The following is a 23023-nucleotide window of genomic DNA, read 5'->3' on the forward strand; positions in this document are numbered from 1 at the left end:
ACTGCCGAACCTGCTGCCGTGCCTGCCGGGCACGCCGTGGGGCTCCTCAATGATCCCTCCTGCCGGGCACAGGGGTCCCAGCAAGCGCTGGCCAAGGCGTTGGAGCAGGATGGTCATGGAGACAATGGACGGACAGACGGACAGGGCTGTGGATGGAGACTCTGCGGCCGAATGGCTGCTTCTTCTTGGCTTCTGGGTTTCTAGTTAAAAAGGCCGAGGGGAGCCGAGGGGAGGAGACGGGGCAGGCCCGTGCCCCAGCCCGCTGTGCGTGTCGCTCCCCGCGCCGCGAGGATGGCCGGGCTGGAGCGTCCTCGAGTCTCTGAACTAGCGGGGCAGGCGCGGAGCAGCTGCCACGGGGGCTGCGCGCCGGGTTCGAGCGTGACCAGACCCGACCGCCTGCCCCGAAATCTGAGGCCGTCGCTCTTGTCCGTATCCCACCGTGGCGAGGAGCAAGGTCCCCTAGATGTGTCTCTCCGCTGGCGCTCACAGGGAGAAGGGCAGCTCTCCGGAGGGCTTTGGTAGCTCAGGTTGTACATCCAGACGTCGGTTAGCAGGTGAAGTCCTCAAAGGTGCCCCGGGCCGGGTGATGAGGTAGGATGTTGGCTGCGTACGTCATGCCTGCCGGGTGGCCCCGTATGCTTTCACAGGGATTCTGCAGGGCAGAGGATGGACGGGACACTGGGGTCACTGGTTTCACCCAGACCCCTGCAGAGAGAGAGTCCCATCTCCCCACAGCATCTCTGCCTGGTGCCTCTGCTCCTTTCCCAAGCGCTCCCCAAAACGGTGACCCCCCACCCCACGACACATCTGGGGCAGCCTCCGAGCTGCAGGAGGGGACCAGCGGCTCCCGTGGCTTGCCCGGCACTTACGTGGCGTTTCACGTCGTCCATGCTCAGCGCGACGCCCTTGTCTGTGTTGTTCCTCTTGTGGTTCTTGCGGCACTTGCCCCGCCGGCACAGCCGGTGCTTTATCACCTGCGAGAGCCAGATTTCAGTACCGGGGGGCTCATGGGCGGCTCTTCCCCATGTCCCACACGAGCGTGTCGGTGTTCCAGGATAACCTGGGACCCCTGGCAGCCGTGGGACGGCAGAGCCACTCACCTCGTAGGCGTAGTCGAACAGCTCGAGTACTGTGAGGATACTGGCCCCAATGAACAGCCCCATCTGCCCTCCAATGTCACCTGCAGAGGAGAAGGAGGTCATCAGGGTGGCACGAGTCCGGTGTCCGGTGGCAGAGGGAGCAGAGAAAGGGCAGAACTCGTCACCGCTGTGACTGGTGCCTGGCCATGGCAGCGGGGTGCCCCGCTCTGCATCCACGCTGTCGGCGCATCCCGGTGCCTCGGGAACAGCGCCATGGTGCACGGGGCCAACGTGAGACCACCTTGTTGGAGGATGCCGGCTGGGTGCTGCCGCAGGGCCCCCGGCACAGCCACCACCACTCACCCAGCAAGCCGGCCACCTCGTACGCCTTCTTCTGCTCGATCGTCTCGTAGTTCAGGGCTTCAAAGAAGATATCCAGCACCAGGATGTTCTCCCTGTGCGGGACATAAGCGACGTCAGGCTGAGATTTGGGATGGGGGGACAAGGTGCCGCCCCACCGCGGTGGCCGCAACACGTTACCCGATGTACTGCTCCGACTTGTTGTACTTCTTGGCCAGGTACTTGGCGGAGGCCTTGCTGGGGATCTTCACCATGGAGAGCTCTTTGCCGTAGCGGGTCACGTTGCAGGGCATCTCGCAGACGCAGTACTCGTTGTCCTTCTCCACCAGGAAATCTGGGCAGGGAGAGAGGGAGATGGAGAGATGGAGAAACCCAACACCCACGGCTCAGTCCCACAGGGCCGGGCAGCCTCACCTAGGGCCGGATCCGCACACTCCTTGTACTGCTCCGGGGTGCAGTAAGGGGCATCGCCTGGAGGAGAGAGAAAGCAGGTTTTCCCGGTGGGACCGCGCCGGCGGGCTGAGCGCGGCGGGGGCCGGACCCTGCCGCGCGCGGGGCTCACCTGGCATGTGCACCATGCGGCAGTTGCAGTTCTCCACCAGGTAGCGGGTCTCGCAGTCGATGCGGCAGGCGGTGATGCTGTAGGTGTCGTAAAACTCCGAGTCGCCCGCCACGGCCTTGCAGTCGCCCCAGGGAGGCGGCAGGTAGATGAGCTGGGAGGGGGCAGAAGCCAGGAGTGAGGAGAGAAGCCCACCAGCCCCCGGCATGGCGGGGGGACAGACACCCTCGTCGCGTCGGTCCCCGGGACCCGGTCCCCCTCTCCCTCCGCCGTGGGGACAGGGGCACGGGGAGGAGGCTCAGCGTCCCACAGCAGGTCTAGCCCACAGCGCGGGGCGGGAGGGAGCATCCCAGACCCCCCCAGTCCCTACCCGCTGCTCCTGGCAGGACACGAAGGTCTGGAAGCCGGGTGCCACCCCGAAGCCCAGCTGGTCGATCAGCGGGGGCTCGTCCTGGCTGTGGATCTGCACCTTGATCCCGGCTTCGAACGAGGTCTCGTCTGCGGCAGAGAGAAGCGGGGTAAGCAGGGACCAAAACTTCTCCTGTCTCCCACCCTTCCCCTGGGCAAATTCATTCGTTCACGTGTCCATCCATCCGTCCATCTGTTTGCTACACCACGTCCTTGTCCCCTCCGCCTCTGACCCTCCTGCTCCAGCACCCGGGGAGAGCGGCAGGGGAAGTGTTTGCCTCTATTTATAAACAAGTGATGGCTGCTTGTTTAAACTGATGGGGAGTTGCCATGGCGAAGAGCAAAGACAAGGAGGAAAAAGGAAAGAAAAGGACCCAAAGTGATGAGAAATGGAAGGAGGGAAGAGAACAGAGCCTGAAGGATGTGGACCTGTGGGGTGGGGAGCTGGGAAGGGGCTGGGAAGCACCCCAGGAGCTGCCAGTGACCAAGCGGACCTGCTGGCAGAGCCGCTGGGGCAGTGGGTTACCTGTTTCCCCCCACACTGGCAGGTACTCGTCCTGCTGAATGTCCAGCATGATCTCCAGGCCGTTGCCGGTGCCCCCCTTCATGGTGATGAGCCGGGGCTTCCCGTCCTGCCCCGCGTTGAAGGTGTAGCACTTCCCATAGCGGGTGAAGACCTGCAGGAGAGGCCATGGGCTGAGGTTGGGGCCCCTCTGCCGGCACCAAACCGCTGCCGGCACCACATCATGGAGCCAGGACGGCATCGCCAGCCCCGAAACACAGCCGTCCCCAGCCTGGGGGCGCGATCCCACCCAGGCTCCTGCCCTACAGGGTCTCTCTCACTGTTGGAACTGCCCGCCTTTGCCCCGGTAGAGGAGGAGACGTTCCCCACCAAGGCACAGGGATGGCAGGGACTCGGAGCACGCACTCTGCAGATTTACAGCACCTCGACCCCACAGACCCCACGGCAGCCTCAGCTCCCCGAGACGGCGGCACTCAGCCCTACACCTGCACCAGTGCCTCCTCCAAGCCCTCCTCCGTCCCCGCAGAGGATGGGCCTGGACGGGATCCTGAACCCCCCCGTCCCTCCTCGGCCGTTCCAGCTCTCGCCTCCGGCAGACGGCAGGTCCCCATGCCGCTGAGCTGCTGCCAGCCCGGGCAAGGGGCAGGTGAGGCCAGTGGGCTGCAGACCGCACGGTGCCCCGCGGGCGGTGGTGATGCTGGGATGGAGGTGCGGGGCACCTCCTCTGCAAGCACAGCCCTGGGGCTGCTCTCCGTGTCCCACCAGCGGGTCTCCGCAGCCGGCACCGTCCCCAGCTCCAGCGAGACGCCCAGGTGCCAGCGGTCAGGGCTGAAATATCAGCCTGTCCCTGAGCGAGCTGGCAAGGGCAGCATCGCCCGCTGTGCCTGATCCGACACGATGCTGGCCGGAGCTGCTCCCCGTGCCTGGCCGCCCTGGGGCTACTCACCGCCACGAAGTCGCTGGGGCCGCACTGCTCGCCCCGGTAGCTGCAGCTCAGCAGCATGTCCTCCAGCTGGTGGCAAGTGCGGTTAAAAAACCTGTACAAATTTAGGGGCTCGTCCTCATCCCCGGGGTCGGGCCGGGCCGGGGCAAAGCCCAGCTCCATCCCAGGCTCGTAGTTGACCAGGGGGGCCAGGTAGAGCAGGTCCTCGTGGCTGAGCTGCGAGACCCGCACACGGTTGATGTTGCAGAAAGTGATGGCGGGGAAGGTCATCTCGGGGCTCTCCTCCTCGCTGAGCAGCGTGACGTGGTGGTACTCCAGGTAGTAGACGATGCGGTCGGCCACCTGGTAGAGGAAGACGGAGAGGGAGAGGAGGAAGGCCAGCGCCCAGAGTGCCTGCCGAGCGCCCAGGCTGCCCTCCACGAAGATGTGGCTCAGCCCGTGCAGCGTGCAGCTGCTGGCAAAGGCCACCAAGTCCGTGGCTGCCCCCGCGTCCTCCTCCTCCTCTTCATCCTCCTCCTGCCCATACAGGAACTCGTCCGCTCCATCCTCTCCCCTCCCGGTGGCTGCGGCATCTCTTGGTCCTTCCTCACTGGAGAAGGAGATGGTGCAGAATATCTGGAGAGGCATTGTCCGGCGGGGGGGTCCCAGCTGCAGCGTGGAGGTCCCGGCTCTGGCGTGGGGGCCCTGGCCCCTGCCCTGCCGCAGCCTGGGGGTCTTCGATGGTGGGTCGGTTCCTCAGGGTGTGGGGGAGAGGGGCTGGGGGAGAGCAGGGAAGGAGAAAGGGGCAAGTTCAGAGAAGAGAAACGGAGAAGGGAAAAGGAGCGAGAGGCAAGCGGGAGTGAGGGAGAGGAGCAGAGGGATGCTCAGAGGGGACGGAGAGAGGAGGGTATATCAGGAGCAGGGAGGAGGAGAGGAGGAGCGAGAGGCGGTTCTGCGGGCTCCCCAGGTCCCCCGGGACCGGCCGGCTGCGGCTGGCAGGACGGAGCAGAGACGTCGCCAGCTCCAGAAGCACCGACGCGTTGGGAGCTCCTGGTGCTGCCTGGGGGGCCTGCGGGGCGGCCAGCTCCGGCGAACACGGGTGTGCACGGGTGTGCGCGCAGGCACCCGGCGTGCTGCGTACCCACACCGCATCCTCCATCCTCACCACGGGGCAGCACGGCCCTGGCAGCCCGGCCGGCTGCTGCAGCCAGGCCCTCCCCGCCGGGTGCCAGGCTGTTTCCGAAGCCACCATATGCCGGGCTCTCTGGGCTCTTTATCAGGGCAGCTGGAGCCAGAGGTTTTCCCAAAGCGCCTGTGACGCTGTCCTGCTGCAGCGCCCGCCCCGGTGGTGCCAGCGAGGGCGGAAGGATGCTGTGGTGTCCCCAAGCTCTGGCGGTGCTCATCCTGCCCTGGCAGCAGCCGCTCCTGCGGGCTCATCTCCCCGTGCCGCGGGGCAGCGGTGGGTGCACGGGAGCACCCAGCGAAGGCGCTGTCCCAAGCCGAGATCTCCCAAGCGGTGCGAGGTCCGTCCTCCTCCAAGCCAGGGCTGGTTTTGGCAGGATTTGGGCGCTGCCGTGGTTCAGGTGACGATTCCTCCTGCAGAGCCCAGCCAGTGCACGGTGCATCACTGGGGCACGGGGAGCCACCGCTTGCCCCGGGGGCCGGCGGCCGGGCCCTGTGCAGCTGAGCCGGCTGGGGCTGGGGGTCCTGGGAGGCAGCCCTGACGCGGGGCGGTGGGATGGAGCTGGCGGCCAGGCTGGCTGCTGGGAGCAAAGGCGTCTCCTCCCTGCAGCCCTGCAGCAGCACAGCCCCTTCTTGCGGTTTGCTTTTTTCCTGCACTCAGCACTTCATAAAAGCATCCGATGTGACCACAGAGCAATCTCCAGCCCCATCCCAGCACCGCAGCCGCCATCGCCGGCCCAAGGGGAAGGGGAGCATCTAAATATGGCAGCACTTTGATGCACAAGAGCTGGATGGGGGGTTTTGAGCGATGCCCGGGTGCGATGAGCATGCCCCAGCCTGCCAATTCAGCTGCTGTGCCTCCTTCCCCCCATGCCCTGCGGGCCCCTGAGCACATCCCGGCTCGTAGACATGGGCACCACCAAACTGGGCGAACAAATGCAACCAGAAAACTTGTACGAATCTGATCTGATACCAGTGCAAAGTTATCTGCTCTTCCCGAGCAAGTGGCACCAGTGTAACGGGCAGGGCGTGCACTGGGGATCCCTCCCAGGGCAGGCTCAGCCACGAGGACGGCCGATGCTGTGGCAGCGGGTCGTCCCTCGAGGGGCCGTCCTGGAGCTCCCCAAGCTCAATATTCCCAATAGGGCCCTTGCGTAAGAGGGACGCTGGCGGTCGCCACAAAGCTGGGGATGCTGTCAGCACCTGGGAGAAAGGGGGGTGACCTTGGGGACGAGCGCCAGAGCCACAGGATGAAATTTCATAAAGCCGAGAGCAAGGTCGCACCTTTTGGGAGCAACCCAGAGAGTGCGAGCTGGAAACTCATCCTGGGAGATGGGGCCAGGGAGGCCGACGGGGTGGCTGGGAGCCACCGTGCCCTGGGGAGCGGGTCCCATCCCGGCCCTTTGATGGGGATGAGCTGCAGCTGCACCATGGGCAGGGCTGGGCTATAAAGGCATCGGGGCTTCACCTGGGAGGAGGCTGTGGGGCATTGGGCTGGCTCAGCCCTGTGGGAGCAAGCTGGGAGCAAGCTGGGAGCAAGCTGGGAGCAAGCTGGGAGCAAGCTGGGAGCAAGCTGGGAGCAAGCTGGGCTGATCATGGACTGGCACTAGAGGATGCTTTTGGCAGGGAGCGAGCAGGTACGAGCTGGCTGAGGTCGGGGTGGGATTTCTGGTGTTCCCCAGCTCCGGGACAGGGAGTTTCTGTGCAACGTCTGTAGAGGGAGAGGAGAAGGAAAATGGAAGAGAAGGCTGGAGGGGGTTGTTTAGCCCTGGCAGGGCACTGGCGGGTGAGCGGTGCTGCCCGGGGCCCTGTGGGACGGTCCCTGATGGTGTGAGCGAGGGGCTGATCTGATCCCGTGGCATGGGGAGCTTTAATGTGTCTTCTTGGGAGCAATTGCAGCAGGGAGAGCGAGATGCTGTAATGAAAACACTCCATCATCGGCTGGGGCCATTAACCTGCCTCGCTCAGCTTAAACAGCTTGCGGAGAGTGCCGGGGCCGGTTCCCAGCAGCCGTGCGGGGCGGCGAGGACGGGCGCTGCTCCGGTTACCGCCGCCTGTCCCAGGGCTGACACTCGAGCTGGGGTGAAGGTGACCGGGGACGGCCGCAGCCAGGAGCACGGTGGCACCGGCGCTCGGGGGAACGTGTCCTCACTCCATGATAGGGGATGAACTGCGGCCGTGTCCCCGCAGGCAGGGTGGTGCCGTCCCGGTTTGTGCAAGTTTTGGAGATGCTGGAGGAGTCCTTGGGCTCGTGCCAGCTCCTCCCTCGCCGGGAGTTATTTTTACCCTCTCTCAGGTAAAGCTTTGGCGGGGGAGAGGGACGGGGGAGGCTATAATTAGCCGTGACATCAGCCCCCGTGGCGGCGCGTGCTGGGATGATGCCGCCGCACCCCGACCCACCGCTGGGGCCCAGGGATGCTCGATGCCCTCCTCCCCGCTGCAGCGAGGGACGCAGGATGGTGGAAGGAGCCCGTTTTTTCCTGGCTCTGGCGTGGCGTTTGGCCGCTGTCCTGGGGCGGTTTGGCCCCGCTCGCTGCTTTGCAGCTCCTCACGGGCCGGGAAAGGAGGTTCCCCGGAGCGGGGGAGCATGGAGGCGGCGGGGGGGAAGCGGGAGGGGGATTTGACGGCAGCAACAGCACATTTCACAGCCTGTCACGCTTTAATGGCAGAGGAGATCAAAGCTGGGATGGAGTTATTCATAGAGAGAAACCAATCCCCGAGGAGGCGAGGAGAAAACAACATTGCAAGCTCTGTTATCCCAGGCCTGCAAGCGGCAGCCCGGCCCCGGGGAGGCGTCGCAGAAAGCGACCCGGGAGCTGGACCCGCTCGGTTCTGTAACGGGGCACTGCCCGTCCCTGCCAAGGACCGGCTGAGCCGGGGCCGAGCTGCCACCGTCCCTGGGGGTGCCCGGAGGCTGGAGCTGACCGGTGGGAAGGGATGAGATGGGGTGTGACCCCACCGCGGCCAGGAGCAGGATTTGGGGGATGGATATTTGATGGGGCAGCTGGGCTGCCCTGCTCCCCTGATGCAGCCGGGTGCATTGCACTGGAGGCGGGGAAAAAAATCAGGTTTGCGATGTGCCTTGGACCATGAAGGTGCTTTGTAGCTCCCAGAGCTGCCAAGATGGTGGTGGCGGCGCCCGCGGTGCCTCCGTTGCTGCTCTGGGCAGGATGAGCCGCTTTGGGACGGCTCCTCGGCTGCAGGTCCCCTCCCCGGCCCCAGCGAGAGGCAGAGTCGGGGCAGCCAAGCAAGGGGGGATTGCCCGGGCAGCCGGGACTAATCCTGCCGCCCCTTATCAGATGCTGCCACCTTGCCTCTGCTCACTCCGCCAGCCACGCCGGGCCAAGCTTGTGTTATCCGGCCCTTTATCCCCCAGATTAGACGCTTCACAGTGGATTAGCATGTCACATTCTAATGCTGAAAAATTGATGATTAAAAAGGAGTTTTTCCTCTGTATTATTCCCCACCTCCGCCTCCTCTCCACCCCGTCCCCGCGGGCCCAGGCAGCCCAGCCCCAGCTGTGGGGACCGGTGATGCCGCGGCGCTGGGTGATGCGGGAGCCTCGTCCCTGGCTCGCACGGGGGACGGGAAAGCAAAGGTCCCGTTTTGGGACCAGGCAGGGCTGGCGTGCTCCGTCCCGGCGGCTCTTGGTGGCAGGGCTCAGGGTGCTCCGGGTCCCTGTGCCACCCTGCCCTGGGTTATTGGCTGCAGACCCAGCATCTGCAGCACAGGACTTTAATAAAAAGCACATTATGGTGAGTAATGCGCTAAGTGGACTTCATTATGGACCCGGGGCCTCCCTGGCTCCCGTTGTTCCATATGATTTCATATCAGATGAGCCTTATCTCCTCTCCAAACGCTTCCATTTAAACTCCATTAATCTTTTAAAGCTTCCCAGCTGGGCCAGTGCTGCTGAGCACTTCCCAGCCAGCCCAGCTGGGTGCCAGGGCTGCCGCCCCGAGCACGGAGGCCACCCGCAGCCCTGCTGGCTGGGGGTCTCCGGGGGGCTCAGCCGGGACCCCCGCAGCTCTGTGGGCGGTCGCGCGTGCACCTGCAGCCGGGCCCTTTGCCGTGCAGCCGCTGTGATGGCTCCCACGGCCACCTTATCCTTCTTGCTGGGATCTATTTACGCTCCTATAATTGAAACAGTTTGTAACGCTGAGAGCTTTCTGGGTGATTTAACCGCTGGTGGTGTCCCGTCGTGGCACGGAGGGGTCACCGGGACCGCGCCGGCTCCTGCCCCGCTGGGATGCGGAGGATGCCGCTGAGGTGCTGCGAATTCCCAGGCGGCTGGGATTATTCTGTGTGGACACTTATCCCAATGCCTTTCAGTGGTTCCTGCTGATCACGAATTACCCATAAGCAGGTTGCAATTTTTTCTGACATCCTTCACAATTGCTTAGACAGTTCATGCAAGCAGATTCAAGCCGATGGTTTTATTGGTGGGGGAAAAAAAAATTGTATTCCTATCTGGTTTTCTTGCTATGTTTGTTTGCTCTGGCTCTGCACACATCACGGTTTTCAAATCCAATCTAATCCAAGCAGGGAGGTTACGCAGCCCCGGCGCGCGGCTGCTCTGGATGAGTCCCCCTCTCGCTTTGCTGGCCACGAGGCTGCCGGGAGAGCAAAGCGCAGGGGGCTTAAAATCCCCGATAATTCAGGGGGTGAGTGGGAAGCACCCTGCCGTCCTGTGCCCCGTCTCTGTCCTTACGGTAAGAGCCTGGATGCAAACGTACCAAACCCTCCATACAGAAAAAAAAAAAAAAAGAGTCCAGAAAAATAAATAAAAGGTTATAATATCCAAGTGTCGGGGCTTGTATAAATAAATAAGAGCCTGAGATGATGAGGAGCTTCTTGAGTCACGGTTGTTGCAGGAATTGCAGTGATGCCTGCTGCTTAGAGAGCCCCGGCTCCGGCCAAACTCTCTGCAGGCGATAAAACAAAGGAGTCTATCAAAAGCCAGATAAATTAAAACCCAAGCAAAAGGCTGCAAGACCGTTAATTTCCCAGATCTCCCTGTGGAGATCTCTGCCTCCTGCGCGGCTCCGCGCGCTCCGGGACCTGCCCCGCTCCGTCCTGGCTTCTCCCCGCTGGGTGTCGCGGGCAGAGGGGGAAAACGGCGCCAGGAGCTTTCCTGGGCGGATTCTTCGGAATGCCCACGGCGGGCAAAGGCGCCGTGTGCCTCGCTGCTGCTCAGCCTGGCTCTCGGATGAAGACCAAAGGGAGGTTAAGGGGGAACAATTCGGAAAAATAGCATGTGCTGGTGGTGGCCCAGGGCTGCGTTTCCAGCCTGCGGCTCCCACGGGGCCTGGCGTCCGTGGGGCACGTGTGCCCAGGGCACCCCATCCGCAGCCGTGACGTCCTTGCCTCCGTTGTGGCCGGATAGCACTCGAAAGCCTCCTCATCTCTTCCAGCAGCCACAGATGCCAGTAAAGCTTATTAATAATAATTAATAATTCATTTGTTAATGATTCTTCATGTGCAAAGGCACCGCAAGGGGAGCAGGAATGGCCTGGGGTGCATCTGAGTCACTCCGAGCTCTTGGCGTGACACCTCCGGGCGCGCAGAGTGCTCCTGGGTGTGTGTGATACCTCCGGGCGTGCAAAGTGCTCCTGGGTGTGCGTGACACCTCCGGGCGTGCAAAGTGCTTTGGGTGTGCGCGACACCTCCGGGCGTGCAAAGTGCTCCTGGGTGTGTGTGATACCTCCGGGCGTGCAAAGTGCTTTGGGTGTGCGCGACACCTCCGGGCGTGCAAAGTGCTTTGGGTGTGCGTGATACCTCCGGGCGTGCAAAGTGCTTTGGGTGTGCGCGACACCCCGGCTGCGCGTGGCATATCTGGGTGTGCAAAGCGTTTTGGCCGTGCATGGCACCTCCGGGTGCGCGCAGCGCTCCTGTGCGGGGGGTGCTGCTGTGCACCGCGGCCCTGGGCACGGCTCTGCGTGCTGCTGGGGCTGGATGTTGTCCCTGGGCAGGGCCAGGGATTAAATGACCCCCGGCTGGGCCTGATCCTGCGTGTCCTTCTCTCTCCTTTCCTAATCGCCTGCCGGGGCGGGTGGGAGCGATGTTGTTCAGTGCTTAGAGTCTTGAGGCGCTAAATGATTTACCTGCTCCGTTGCAGAGCCGCTAATGAAGCGGCTGTGAGGCACAGGCACACGCTGGCCTCCCACCATGCCGTGCCCAGCGCCGATGTCCTCAGCCCGCTTGTTCCTGACCCTCTTCCGTGCCAGCTCAGCCGAGATCGCGGTGGGTTCAGTGGCACTGCTCCCACGCGGCCACGGCGCCGGGGTCACACCACAGCATCGCTGGCTTCGAACGAGAGTCACCATCTCCCCGTTAGCGGCAGCATGGGGTGAGCAAAGCCGCAAGCAGCCGAGGGATCCCCGGTCCTCCTGCCTGCACCCCACGAGCGGCCGTGTCTGGAAAAGCTTGGATGAAGCTGGGGCAAGGAGGCAGCTGAGGAGCAACGCTCGCCGGCGTCTCTGCTCCGCGCCCGAGGGCTAAACGGCTCACGGCTGCTTTCTGGATGATTTGCTTTGAGCACAATACCATGATACTTGAAAGTCTCCGAGCTGCAGATGAGCTGACAGTGTCGGGGCGCTCCCGACCCGCCGTGCTTCCCGGGAGAGCCGAGTCACCACCAGCAAACGGCTGCGGTCCCGTGCACGGCTGCTCCTCTGCTCCATCACCTCCGATTATTTTGCACCAGGCAGCCCGTGTCCCACTGGGTTTGCTTCGTTCGTCTGGAAAATGATGCAGCCTCTGGGGTCAAACGATGCTGCTGTTCGACAGCAGAGAGAGGCTGATGCGGAGGGTGAGCCCGGTCGGGAGCTTGCAGATGATGCAGGTGGGGATGGGCAGGCGCCGGGGAGAACCACGGGGATGCCGGAGGTGAATCGCCGCTCAGAAGTAACGGGTACATGTGAGCAGTTTCAAACACTTATAAGTTATTTAGGAGCTCATGTGCCGCTTTAAGAAGTGATTTACATAAATCACTTGAATGTCTTACAGAATTTGTAAACGCGCCGGCTCCGTTGGGCACCGTGGTGGGAGCTGCTGGGGCTCAGCGTGCCACCGGGGACCGGCCCCCAGCCAGGAGGACGACGGTGTCTGGGGCCAGTGGCCGTCCCTGCCGCCCATGCGTGGGCCCCAGGTTGTTTTTCTGGAGCCAGATGGGCCCGTGCAGTTTGCCTATTAACTGTCTAAAGCTCCAGGAAATATCTGGGTATCAGTAATTCCCGCGCCCGGTCTCTCCAGCTGTGTTGGAGATGCTTTTCACTCTGGCTCTATGATTATCCACTAACGCTGCACCGCGGGGGAGCTCCGCTCACCGTGGGGCTCCCGGGCTCGTGACTGCCGCAGCTCCACGTGGGGCCATGGGGTGCCGTGGGCCGGATGCCTGGGTCCCCTCGTGGGTGCTGGGGCGTGGGTGCCGTGGGGCTGAGGGTCGAGGTAGAGCAGGGAGACCAGCAGCATCCCCTGGTTCAGCACCCTGAGACCAGCAGCCTGAACGTGCCCCGCTGCACCCCTCCCTCCGAGCTCCCGTGGGTGCTACAGGGCACCCCGGCACCCAACAACAGGGCAGGTTTGAACAACACGAGGGTGATTTTGCAAGGGAAAAAGCCCTGCTGCTCCTGGGGTGGCAGGAGCTGACTCCCACGGCACACCAGCTGGAGCGAGGTGGGCTAAGCGGGGGTTCAGAGGGGTGCAGAGGGGCTTTGGGGGTGCAGAGGGGCATGCGTTGGGGTTTAGTAGGGTACGGGGGCACAGCGGGGTGCAGGGGGGCACAGCAGGAGCTGGTGGGGTTCAGAAGGGCGGTGGGGAGGCTCAGCAGGGTGCAATGGGATACAATAAGATGCCGCTGGATCCGTTCTCCATCACAGCAGCTCCTGCATTGCTCCAGAGATGGGAGGAAGGAGGAGAGGAGGAGTGTGGTCAGGGTTTGCCAGGGCTGCTCCAGACCTCTCCTGTTGCCTCCCTTGCTCTTCCTCCGTGCACTCGGTATTTCCAGGGCAGCGGATGCAGAATCCAATGCAAAAGGCAGCAGCGTGATCTCCATGTCAAACTCAATTCTCCCCAGTGCCAGCTCAGCCCCAGAGCCTCATGGAAATGGTCCAGAGGTCTTAATCCTCTGCAGCTGATCGAGGATGTCCCGTGGGCTCTGCCCCAGGGCTCCCAGCTCCCCCGCCAGGCTCAGCCGCGGAGCCCTGGAGCAGGACAGTGACAAGGAGCTGGGGATGGGGCTCTCCCCCGGGACGGGCTTGCGGGGTGTGAGAAGGAGAAGCTGCAAATGCACGTTGCACCGTGGCAGGCACGGCTGCTCGCATTACCCCTGGCTGCACCGACCCCCGAAAAGGGGCTTCACGAGCAGGGGACACCGTCCCGAGGTTTAATGCCGGTTTTACATGGGGCAGCCCCAATTCCCATCCCATCAGCCATACTGGGGCGTGGAGAGGAAGCTTATCCTCCGTGTTTCTCCTTTTTCCCTGGGATGGAAAGAAAATTAATGGGGTTTGGAGCCCAGAGACAGGACTCCTGGGCCTTTCCCTTGCTGGGCAAGGAGCAGATCCACAGGGGATGAGCAGGGCTCCGGGGGCCCTTTGCCGGCGTGGGGAGGGAGGGGAAACGCAAGCTGGGAGCCGTCGGGGCCGCACATTCCCGCAGAGAAGCGAGGGCTCGAACTTATAAATAATGAAGTAGCAAGTGTGAAACATTGATCTCTGCTGCTAATGAGCACGTCGGGGAGCGCAGTCCCGAAACGGAGGCAACAGCGAGGGCGATTCCCCTGTCCCCGCAAAGGGGAACCGGGCGGCCGCCCCCTGCCCACCCCATGCGTGGCCCTGGGAGCGTGCAGCTCTGGGCACAGCCCCGAGGATGGGGACATCTTCAGCCCATGTCCCTCAGGGCCGTGCCCTGAGGGGGGTCAGGACTTGCCCCTCCGCCTTGTGTTTGCCCCTCTGGGCTTTAAGATTGTGCCAGGATTTTGGGGCCGGGGAGAGGAGATGGCTGCACCTGCCTGTGCGTCCTCCTCCCCATCCTGGGCCGCTGCAGTGGGGGAGCTTTGGTGGATGCCAGGCACCTCCATGGTGCTGGAGGGGCTGCGAAGAGCCAGGGGTGGGCCAACTGTTTCCCCCTGGGTCTTCTTAGAGGGTTCAATCCCCAGTACGGGATGAGTTCAAGCCTGGTCAGCTCCGCTTCTGCCTCTGGAGCATCCCTGCATCCCGCGCAGCGCCCAGCCCCTGTGGTGCACCGGCCAGGGTGGGTGGAGACGGAGCGGGATGAACAATGCCAGGGACCCCCTGATGTGGCCTGGTGATGACGCAGGATGAAAGAGGAGGTGGGAAAAGCCCGTGTAATCCCAGGATGGGCTTCCCCATGGCATCCGGCACGAGCCCTGCGTGCCGGGGGATCCCGTCCTGGCTGCAGGGTGATGCTGTGCGCTGGGGTGGGGGTGCTGAGACCCAGCCCACAGCTCCCCTGGGGTGCTCCTGGGCGGGTGCGTGACGGGGGGCAGGCGGGCAGCGCTCCCAGCACTGGGGGGGCCCTGGGCTGCTGCGGCTGCCCCCCGGCGATGCTCTCCCACCGTCTGGCAGTGCGAGGGGGAACGCGGGCAGGAGGCAGCTCCTGCTGCCTTATTGCCACCCCGGATATTTTGATTACGGCAGCCCCTCATTTGCATTCGCCGCGTCTCCCCCGAGCCCTCCCTTCTGCCAGGGACAGATAACGCGGCAGCCGCGGCGTGTCGGGGCCGCGGCGCTGGCGGCAGAGCCGCGGCTCTTCCCATCGCCTCCTGCGCCGGCCAGCATCAGCATGCAGCCAGCATCGCCTGGGCGGCCACTTGCCCCCCAGCTGTCCCCATCGGCCCCCCGGCTCTCCCCACCGGCCACGGCACTGAAGTTAAATGGCTGCAAAGGGGACAGGCGCAGGGAGAGGACTGACACGCATCCCTGCCTGCCTGCAGGCAGCTCCCCCCAGCCTCCGGGGTCTGGGCAGCCCAAAAATCCTCCCTGGCGGGGGCCCTCTCCGGACACAGCATCTCCTCTGCACCAGCGAGAGGAGAGGGGCAGCGCCGGCTGCAAAAGCACCCGCTCGGGGCACCCCGCTAGCCTGAATGGTGCAAGGGGCTTCCCGAAAGGCAGAAGGGAACGCAGCCCCTGCACGGGGCGGTGGGACGCCCATCGGGGCGGCGCGGGCTGGGGGGATGATGGTGCATCACCGGGTGATGGTCGCCGGCACCCACCAGCCTTGGCCGGTGCCACCAGGCCCAGAGCGGCACCGAGCCTGGCTCAGCCCCGGCGGACGCGGTCCGAGCTGGGAGGAGGGAGCAGCGAGGCGGCAGGAATTACCCTGTCAAACAAAGCCCTCTGAAAGCTCCTGCGAGCCCCGGGACCCCTGCGCGGGGACGGGGCAAAGGTCTCCTAAACAGCTCAGCAAGACGGGGCGGCTGCCGGGACCCCGCCTGCAGGCAGCACCGTCCCCAGCCCCGCCACTCACAGACCTGCCTGTGCAAGGCTGCAAGGGGAATCCAGAGAGCAACATAAATACCGCACAGAGCCAGCTTTTTCTAATCAAATCCATTAAATCATCCCAACCTGCTTGCAAGGAATAATCCAGGCAGGAATAACAAACCAGCGAGTCTATTTTGCTTTTGCCAGTTGGAGGGGATGCAGAAAGCAAGGTATTTGGACCCCGACAAATGAAGGTAGGGAGCCGGGATGAGGATCCCTGAGGATGCTTCGGCGCAGAAAACACGACCGTGCGCCGGGAGGAGCCCGGCGTTGAAAGCGGCCGGTGGCCACGCGCAGGCTGGGACCCGGCCCTGCTCGCCAGCCCCGGCTGGAGAGGATCCAGCCCCCTCCGGGCTGCAACTTGCCTCCATTTAACAAATAAAACGCCTGACGGTTGACAACAGAGAACTGCTCTATGTAAAGAGCCTGTCAAGGGAATTTAACGCAGATGATTAAAACCACCCGAATTGTGCTGGGACCTGGGCAGCAGCTCCGCGGACGCCCAGCCGGTGCCTTGGCGTGCTCGGTGGCTTCGTCCTCGCTCGCTGTGGGACGCGAGTGGGACAGCCCTAGGCTGGGGACAAGGCTGGGGACCCAGAACAGCCCCGAGCCGCACGCTCCACGCTGGAGCCGGCTTGGGAACAGCCACCCCGGCTGCCGAATTTATTAGGCAGCACCCGAATAGCCGGCACTGTTTAATTCCCAGCTGGACAGGGGAGAGGCAGCCGCAGGGGGATAAAGGCTTTATTGTGCGCTGGATCCGTGCACCAGCGCGAGACGCAACCTCCGTGGCGGGGCACAACGCTGTGCCGTGCCACTGGGACCTGCTTTCCCCGAGGGACTGCGGGGCTCCCTCGGGTCCCCGCCGGCCATCGCCGCAGCTCTCCCTGCTTTTCCACTGGAGCCTCCTCACCGTGCGGCAGTTTCCAGCGTGAGGTTTCCAGCCCACCATGCACAACCTTGCTTTGCAGAGCCCAAGTGATCCCGGGGAGCTTTGCCCATGCGGGAGCACCCCGTGCAGCTGCACCAAGCAACACGCGTTCCTGGGGAGCACCTGGACCTCTAAAACCCAGCGACATCCCCTGGCATCCCCTTAATGAAGGTGCTGCCAGTCCTTTCCAAGCTGAAAGGAGGCAGGAGCGGCTACAGGCGGGCAAACGCCCTCCCTGCGCGGGGGAAACGCGGCATCGGGCCGGGGCCGCGGGGGCACTCACCACTTTGAAGTCTTCGGGGGTGCATTGCTCCCCGCGGAAGAAGCAGGACAGCAGCATCTCCCGGATGTCGTGGCCAGCCCGGTCATAAAACTCCAGCATGTTGAAAGGTTTGGGCTTGAAGTTTCGGAAGTTTGCCTTGTCCTGCAGGATTTCCAGCTGCTTCTCATCGGCGGTCTGGGTGTCTGGGATCTCGTATCTTAGGGGAAAGAGCAGGCAGAATCTCAGGCCTGGCCATGGCGGCTGCTCCCGCTGGCAAAAGCCGTTTGAGCTTCACATGAGCTACTTCTGCCCCGACCCTGGCACGGGCTCGGCAAAGTCCCAGGCACTTTGCACGTGGCATTTTCAGAGCATTCAACAGCACAAAGTGGCCCAGAGGCACGCGAGAGGTGGCAGGAGGATGGGCGAGGAGGAAAAGCTGGGCAGCGGCCACAGACCAAACCCATCCCGCTTGCCCCAGCGCCGGTCCCGTGCCACCGGCCCTGGTTGAGGCCAGCCCAGCCGCCTGCCCCGTGCCTTTGGTGGCATCGCGGCTGCAGGCGGTGGCCTCGCTGGTACGCGGGCTGAGTGTGCTGGGCCTCAGCCCCTGCTCTCGTGGCTGCAAACCCCTCCCCAGGGCACGAGTGGGGGCAGCGGCGAAGCCCCTTGGCAAGCGGCATGGGCAGGGAGTGCGCCTTGCTGCCGGCACCAGGCTCACGGCAGCGGCTTGGCAGCACCAAGGAGCCACTACAGCCGTGGGGATGGGCTGGGGAGGGCGGGCGAGGGGCTTCCCCGTGAACCCTGCCGCCGCAGAGTCCCACGGCCCAAGGAATGGCACCGACCTCCGGTCCTGGTGCAGGAGTGATGCTCAGCGGCTTCACCTGCTGGCATCCCCAGCCTCGCTGCATGTGGCAGGCACCCGGGACATGGGGCTGGAGCCATGCATGCTGGATCCGCCCCGCAGGCCCCCCAGGGTGGCCCCAGCCTTGCTGCATGTGCTGTGCACTGGGGACGGGAGCCATGCGTGCCGGATCCTTCCAGGGCAGCTCAGCGTGGGAGCCACATACCCAGGAGCAGTAGCGGGACCTGGCGGCTCTCGGCTGCTGGTGTTGCTGCACAGTGGCCACATCCAGCTGCAGAGCTGAACTAACTCGGGATCCGCTTCCTCACGGAGACTAAGGAGATGCTGCCCACGCCAGTCGTGGAGCACACACCTCTCCAGCGCTCGCTGCCCCACGTGGTGCGGGGCTGGTGTGGTGGCTGGGGCCACGCGCGGTGGCCTGCGCTGGCACACGGAGACGGCACCTGGGGCCACCTCAAAGCGCCGGCACCCACCTGTTATTGAGCAGGGCGAGGAGCTCGCCGGCGTGGTACAGGTCGTTCTTGGTCACCCGGCTGAAACGGAACTCGTTGAGGTTGCAGAAGGTGACAGCGGGGAAGGTGAGCCTGGTGGCCGCCACCTCGTCCAGCTTGGTGACGTGGGGGTAGAGGAAGTAGTACTGGATGCGGTTGGTGCAGACGAGGGTGAGCAGCGCCAGCGAGCCCATGAAGCACAGCGCCCAGACCACGCGCTTCAGCGACAGCCGCTCGTACGAGAAGATGTGCGAGAGCCCGTGGAGGGTGGAGCTGCTGGCGAAGGCCTGGATGCTCACCGGCTGCCCGCTGTCCACCTCCTCCTCGTCCACCTTCAGGTCCATCATGGTCCGCGCTGGCACTCCGGGGTGGCCACTCTGCCAAGAAGGGAGCCCGTGGGTGCTCGGTGCCGCGGCGGCCTTGTGGGTGCTGCCGCTGCCCGGCCCGCGGCGTCCCCGTGCAGGGATGCTGGGGGTGCACCCGGCCGCCCTCGCGTGGGGCAGATGCTTTGCTGTGCCCTGCTCTTCCCCCCGAGCCTATATACATATATATATGCACGCACACATACATGTATATATATATTTTTTTTTTTTATTTGGGTGCAGCCTCTTGCATTTCCTCCCCTCCCGCCTCCTCTCTGCCCTCCCCATCCTGTGGCAGGACTGGGGTGCCGTGCCCCCCCAGCACCCCGCCGTATCCACCCCTCCCCTCCCACCTGCCCCCCCTCCCCGGTCCCCCTCCGCCTTCCCCAAATGGCATTGGCGCATCGACAAATAGATGAAGGAATCGAGGATGCAAACCTGGAATCAGGGCCGGCGGCCGCGGCCGGAGCTGGGCTCGTTCTGCTCCGCGACGGCGGCTGCCGCTGCGACGCGGGTGCCGGGGCTGGGACGAGCCTCCCTCCACCTCTCGCCGCTGGGTGGGAAGACGGGAGCGGGAGACGCGCAGGCACGGAGGGTGCAAGAGGCACCGAGCTCGGCAGCGGCGGGCGAACCGGAAAAGAAGGGGGGGAATAAAAATAGCCTCGGCGGTACCTTGGTGCAAGCGTGGGAGCGAGGATGCGCTGGGGCCTCGCTCAGCGCCGTGCGGGGGGACTGGAGGCGACCATCGCCGGAGAGGAGGCAGCTGCCGGGTGCGAGGAGAAAAGAGGGGGAGAAGGAAGGAGAGCAGGAGGCTGCTTCCCTGCCAAACACATGGATACCTCCCCCTGTGGCTATCTGGGAGCTGGTGATTTCTTCAGATGCATAATCCGCATGAAGTCATTGTCTGTGCGCTGGTGGGGCCGGAGGCCGCGGAGGGGTGCCGCAGGCCGGTGGGCAGCGAGGAGGAGGAGAAGAAGGAGGAGGAGGAGGAGGAGGGAGAGGCGGAGGAGCGGGGCGCTCCAGCGACTGCAGGCTGCTGGCAGGGGCTGTTGGTGCTGCTGGCGTGTGCATGTGGGTAATGTGTGTGTGCGTGTGCGTGCGTGTGCCGCTCCCATCCCCCAGCGCCTGCCAGCGATGCTCCGGCTCCTCGCTCCCCCGGAGCCCCCCCAGCACCCCCATGCAGCCCTGACCCGGCTCTCCCTGCCGCGGCCTCCACCACCCTCGCAGGCTTCACCCATGGGTGGCCCCAGCGCTGGGGTGGGCGCTCAGACACACTTGGGTTGGTCCTTTTTGGGAGGACTGAAGGCGGGCGCCTTCCAGCCTCTTCTGTCCGCCTGCTCGGGGCGGCCGTGGGGCACCACGGTGCCTCGAGCGTCTGTCCCGGGCTCACGGGGTGCAGCCCCGCTCCTCGCTGCCTGCCGGCACGGTCCCTGGCACGATGCTCACCGCGATGGGCACAAGACCCTGCCGGAGGCGCTGGGCTCCTGCCCCTGCCCCGCGCAAGACGTGCTGCCCCTTTCCCAGCTGTTCACCTTCTGCCATTTACAGAGTCATCAGAAAGGTGCCGTTGTCCCCAGGGTGCTCCCCGGGGCAGGCGGCACTGGGTGCTGGGTGCTCTCCTCCTCCCAGGGCAGAGTAAGAGGGTTGCACGGTGCTGCCCAGCCTCCCCCAGCGCCACCGCATCTCCAGCCCTGCTTCACCTCCATCTGCTCCCCATGAGTGCCCGGGAGAGCAGGGTGCCCTCATCACCCGAGCCGAGCTGGGGGACGTGCACCCCGCTGCAGACCTCCGCGGGGCGGCAGCGCAGGGAGCAGAGGCTGCAGCAGGCGCCTGCCCGCTGCTCCCAGGAAGGCGACTGCAGTCAAATGGAAAAGAGCGTTTCCATGTCCTTTACAAACGTGGTGTTGCAAAGGGACAGCCAGACGCCGGGGTCGTTCTGACAAGCTGGGTCCCTGCCCAAAGGTGCCTTCCCCGCGCGCTGTCCCTGCCTGAACTCCAGCTAATGGGAGCATGGGCGGTTTGGGGTACGGCAGGGTCAGGCGTGTGTACCTTGTCCCCGAATCCAGTGTCTTGGACACGCTTGGTTTGGTCCTTTTCTGGAGCATCCTCTCCCAAACTGAGTCCTTGCCCATTCCTCGTCGGAGCAGGAACGTGGGGTTTTGCAGCGGGACCTGCTGGGGGAGATCTGGGGGGGACAGAGGTGGGGCCAGGGGCACCCCCGGGAGCCAGTGCCCCCCCTTGCTCGCCGCTGGGCACAGGGATGACCCTGCCAGCACTTGGAAACGTGGCTGCAAGGCCAGGAGAGCGGCGTTAGCGTTTCCAGTTGGCACCAGCTCTGCCTTTCCCTTCCCCGCTCCGTTCTGCAGCGCGTCGGCATTACTCCTTGCCTGGCCGACGACTGCCTGCTGATAGCCGTCTCTCCATTAGGGCTCCCGATAGAAGCCCGGAGAAGGATGTGCTGCTTGGATAAGGGATAAGAACATTTGAAAAGAGGTTGTTTTTTTCCTCCCCCCATTTTTTTTTTCTTCTGGATGAGAAGTCTTTCTCTGCAGTGGTTTTATTGACAGTAAATCCACCGGCAGCGGCAAGGCTGCACGCAGGGAGGGATGGGGTTTCAGGCCGGAGCAGATGCGCATGTGGACGTACTTGCAAGCCCTTGCTTTCCACCGCACAAGAAACCTCAATGAAGTGGCTCCGCATCTCCGAGGTGCCCGGGCTGGAAAGCGGGATTCCCGGGGGCCTCGGGGGGCCGGCGGGGCCCCTGAACGCCCCAGGACCCTTTCCTGCGGGAGCCGGGGAGGAGGCGAGTGGTTGGAGGAAACTTCCTCGCCGCTGGCCGCCGGCCAGGAAGGATGCAGCTGCATCCTTGGAGTCGAGTGGAGCGTGGGGAGCACGAGCATTTCCGCATTATTTTTCCAGGGAGCCACGTGAGGGTTGTGTTAATTCCTGCTGGGAGAGGCAGCGGGGCCAGTTGAGGGCTGTGGGCTGGCGAGGAGCTAACAATTAGCCCCAGGTGATAATTGATAACAGCAAGGCACCAGGCACCAAGGCTTAAAGGTGGGTAGCCAAGGGGTGGGCTGGGACCTGAGAGTGCTGGGCAGCGGGGTGCGAAGGGCAGGAGGTGAGCTGCTGCGGCCAGATCCTGCCTGCGCAGAATGGGTGCTCAGCCCTGGCTCAGATCCAGTAGCCAGGTCTCTCCTCAGGCATGCCCACAGATCCAATTAGTGTGAAAAAAGTAATTAAGGGAAGGTGCTGCAGTGCCGAGGCTCCCAGCTTGGGCTCCAGCAGACAGGCAGGCACCGGCGTGTCTTGGGATCGCCTCGGGAGCTTGGGCCAAGGGATAACTCAAACCCTGGGGCTATTTTTCTCGCCTTCCAAGCAATGTTTGTCGCCGTTCCACCATGCACATCTCTGTTATGGAAACAAACTTCCAACCTGCTTCTTGGAAGAGCACCCACAGGGCAGGGATGGGCTCACAAGGATAGGTAAGAGATGCTTTTCCATGCTTTTTGGGGGTTATGCCCTGCTATCGCTCCCTCTGTTGAGGCAGCTCTGGCTTGCAAGTTGCTTCTTCATCTGCACCGGCCGCCCAGCGGCTGTATAGGAGGCAATTTATTTTATAATGGTCTATTAAGTGCTGCGGGTGCTGGAGGTGCAGAGCACCGCTGCTTCCCTTCCCAGGGTGTGACGGCTCCGGGGCTGACTGGCCCTGCAATCTCCAGGGTTGCACTGTGTATTTAAGGTGAGAGATTGAATTAAAAGGCCACCAGCGTGGCAAGCCGCAAAGCCCTTTCTGCTCGCTGCCGGGCCCACGGAGGCAGAGCTTTGGTGTTCAGCCGCTTGTTGGGAGGACGGTGCCGTCGTTTGCCCCGCGCTGTGAGGCTGGTGTTGCTCTTAACCCTCGATGTCGGTGGGTTTTGCAAGGCTGGTGCAGTGTCTGGCCTCGCAGCCCTTTCTGTCACCCCATCCCACCCAGGCGAGAAGTTCTGGGGGAAAAATTCCAGCCCCCCTCAAACCTGGGCTGAGTGACACGTAAAATACCTTCGCAGCCCATCTCTGCTAATGGCTTGCAAATTGCTTCCATCAGCTCTGGTATTACAGATTGCTCATCTGAAATTGCTTCCAGGAGCCCATTTTGGGGCCAAACACTTGCTAGCTTGGGGAAATAACCATCAGCATCATTAGCAACAGTAAATTGTATTCAAATGAGGCACTGTGGGGCCTTACTAGGACTTTTTACACGTGCCTTCCTCGCTGGTGGGGGAGCTCCAGCATCAGGGGGCTGTTGCATCCGCATGGGGCTGGGTACCGCTTCTCCCAGGCCCCGTTGGTCATCCCCGTCGCTCCGGGCTGCTCCTCAAGGCGTTGCTTTGCTCCAGTTCTGAACCAAGAGCAGCTCCGTTGCCTCCACATAGGCCCTGGTAGAGGTCCAGGGCTTCCTAATTCATGAGCATATCGTTAATTATCTGCCAAAGCCTTAGCATCTTGGTGAGACTAACGAGGCTATTAGCAGAGCTGCTTCTTGCCATTGCTGGCTCCGGCTGGCCCGGAGCACGTTGCCATCCCGGGTCAGCAAATGG

General features: G+C 63.5%; 1 protein-coding gene across 2 annotated transcripts; it reads right to left on the reverse strand.

Annotated features, from left to right (window-relative positions):
- Positions 1–547: 547 nt before the first annotated feature.
- Positions 548–18428, reverse strand: ASIC1 (acid sensing ion channel subunit 1; the record flags this gene model as incomplete). Of its 2 annotated transcripts, XM_082332474.1 has the most annotated exons (11): positions 548–652; positions 870–974; positions 1101–1180; positions 1443–1534; positions 1620–1773; positions 1854–1910; positions 2002–2152; positions 2369–2496; positions 2933–3083; positions 16753–16948; positions 18064–18428. In XM_082332474.1, the coding sequence occupies 11 exons, from the start codon at positions 18426–18428 to the stop codon at positions 548–550; spliced, it is 1584 nt and encodes a 527-aa protein (XP_082188600.1). The 2 variants fall into 2 exon arrangements, with proteins under 2 accessions (XP_082188600.1, XP_082188599.1); XM_082332473.1 differs by lacking the exons at positions 16753–16948; positions 18064–18428 and adding an exon at positions 3876–4499.
- Positions 18429–23023: the final 4595 nt, after the last annotated feature.

The sequence above is a fragment of the Platalea leucorodia genome (assembly GCF_965183815.1).
Source record: "Platalea leucorodia genome assembly, chromosome: 23".
Classification (NCBI taxonomy): domain Eukaryota; kingdom Metazoa; phylum Chordata; class Aves; order Pelecaniformes; family Threskiornithidae; genus Platalea; species Platalea leucorodia.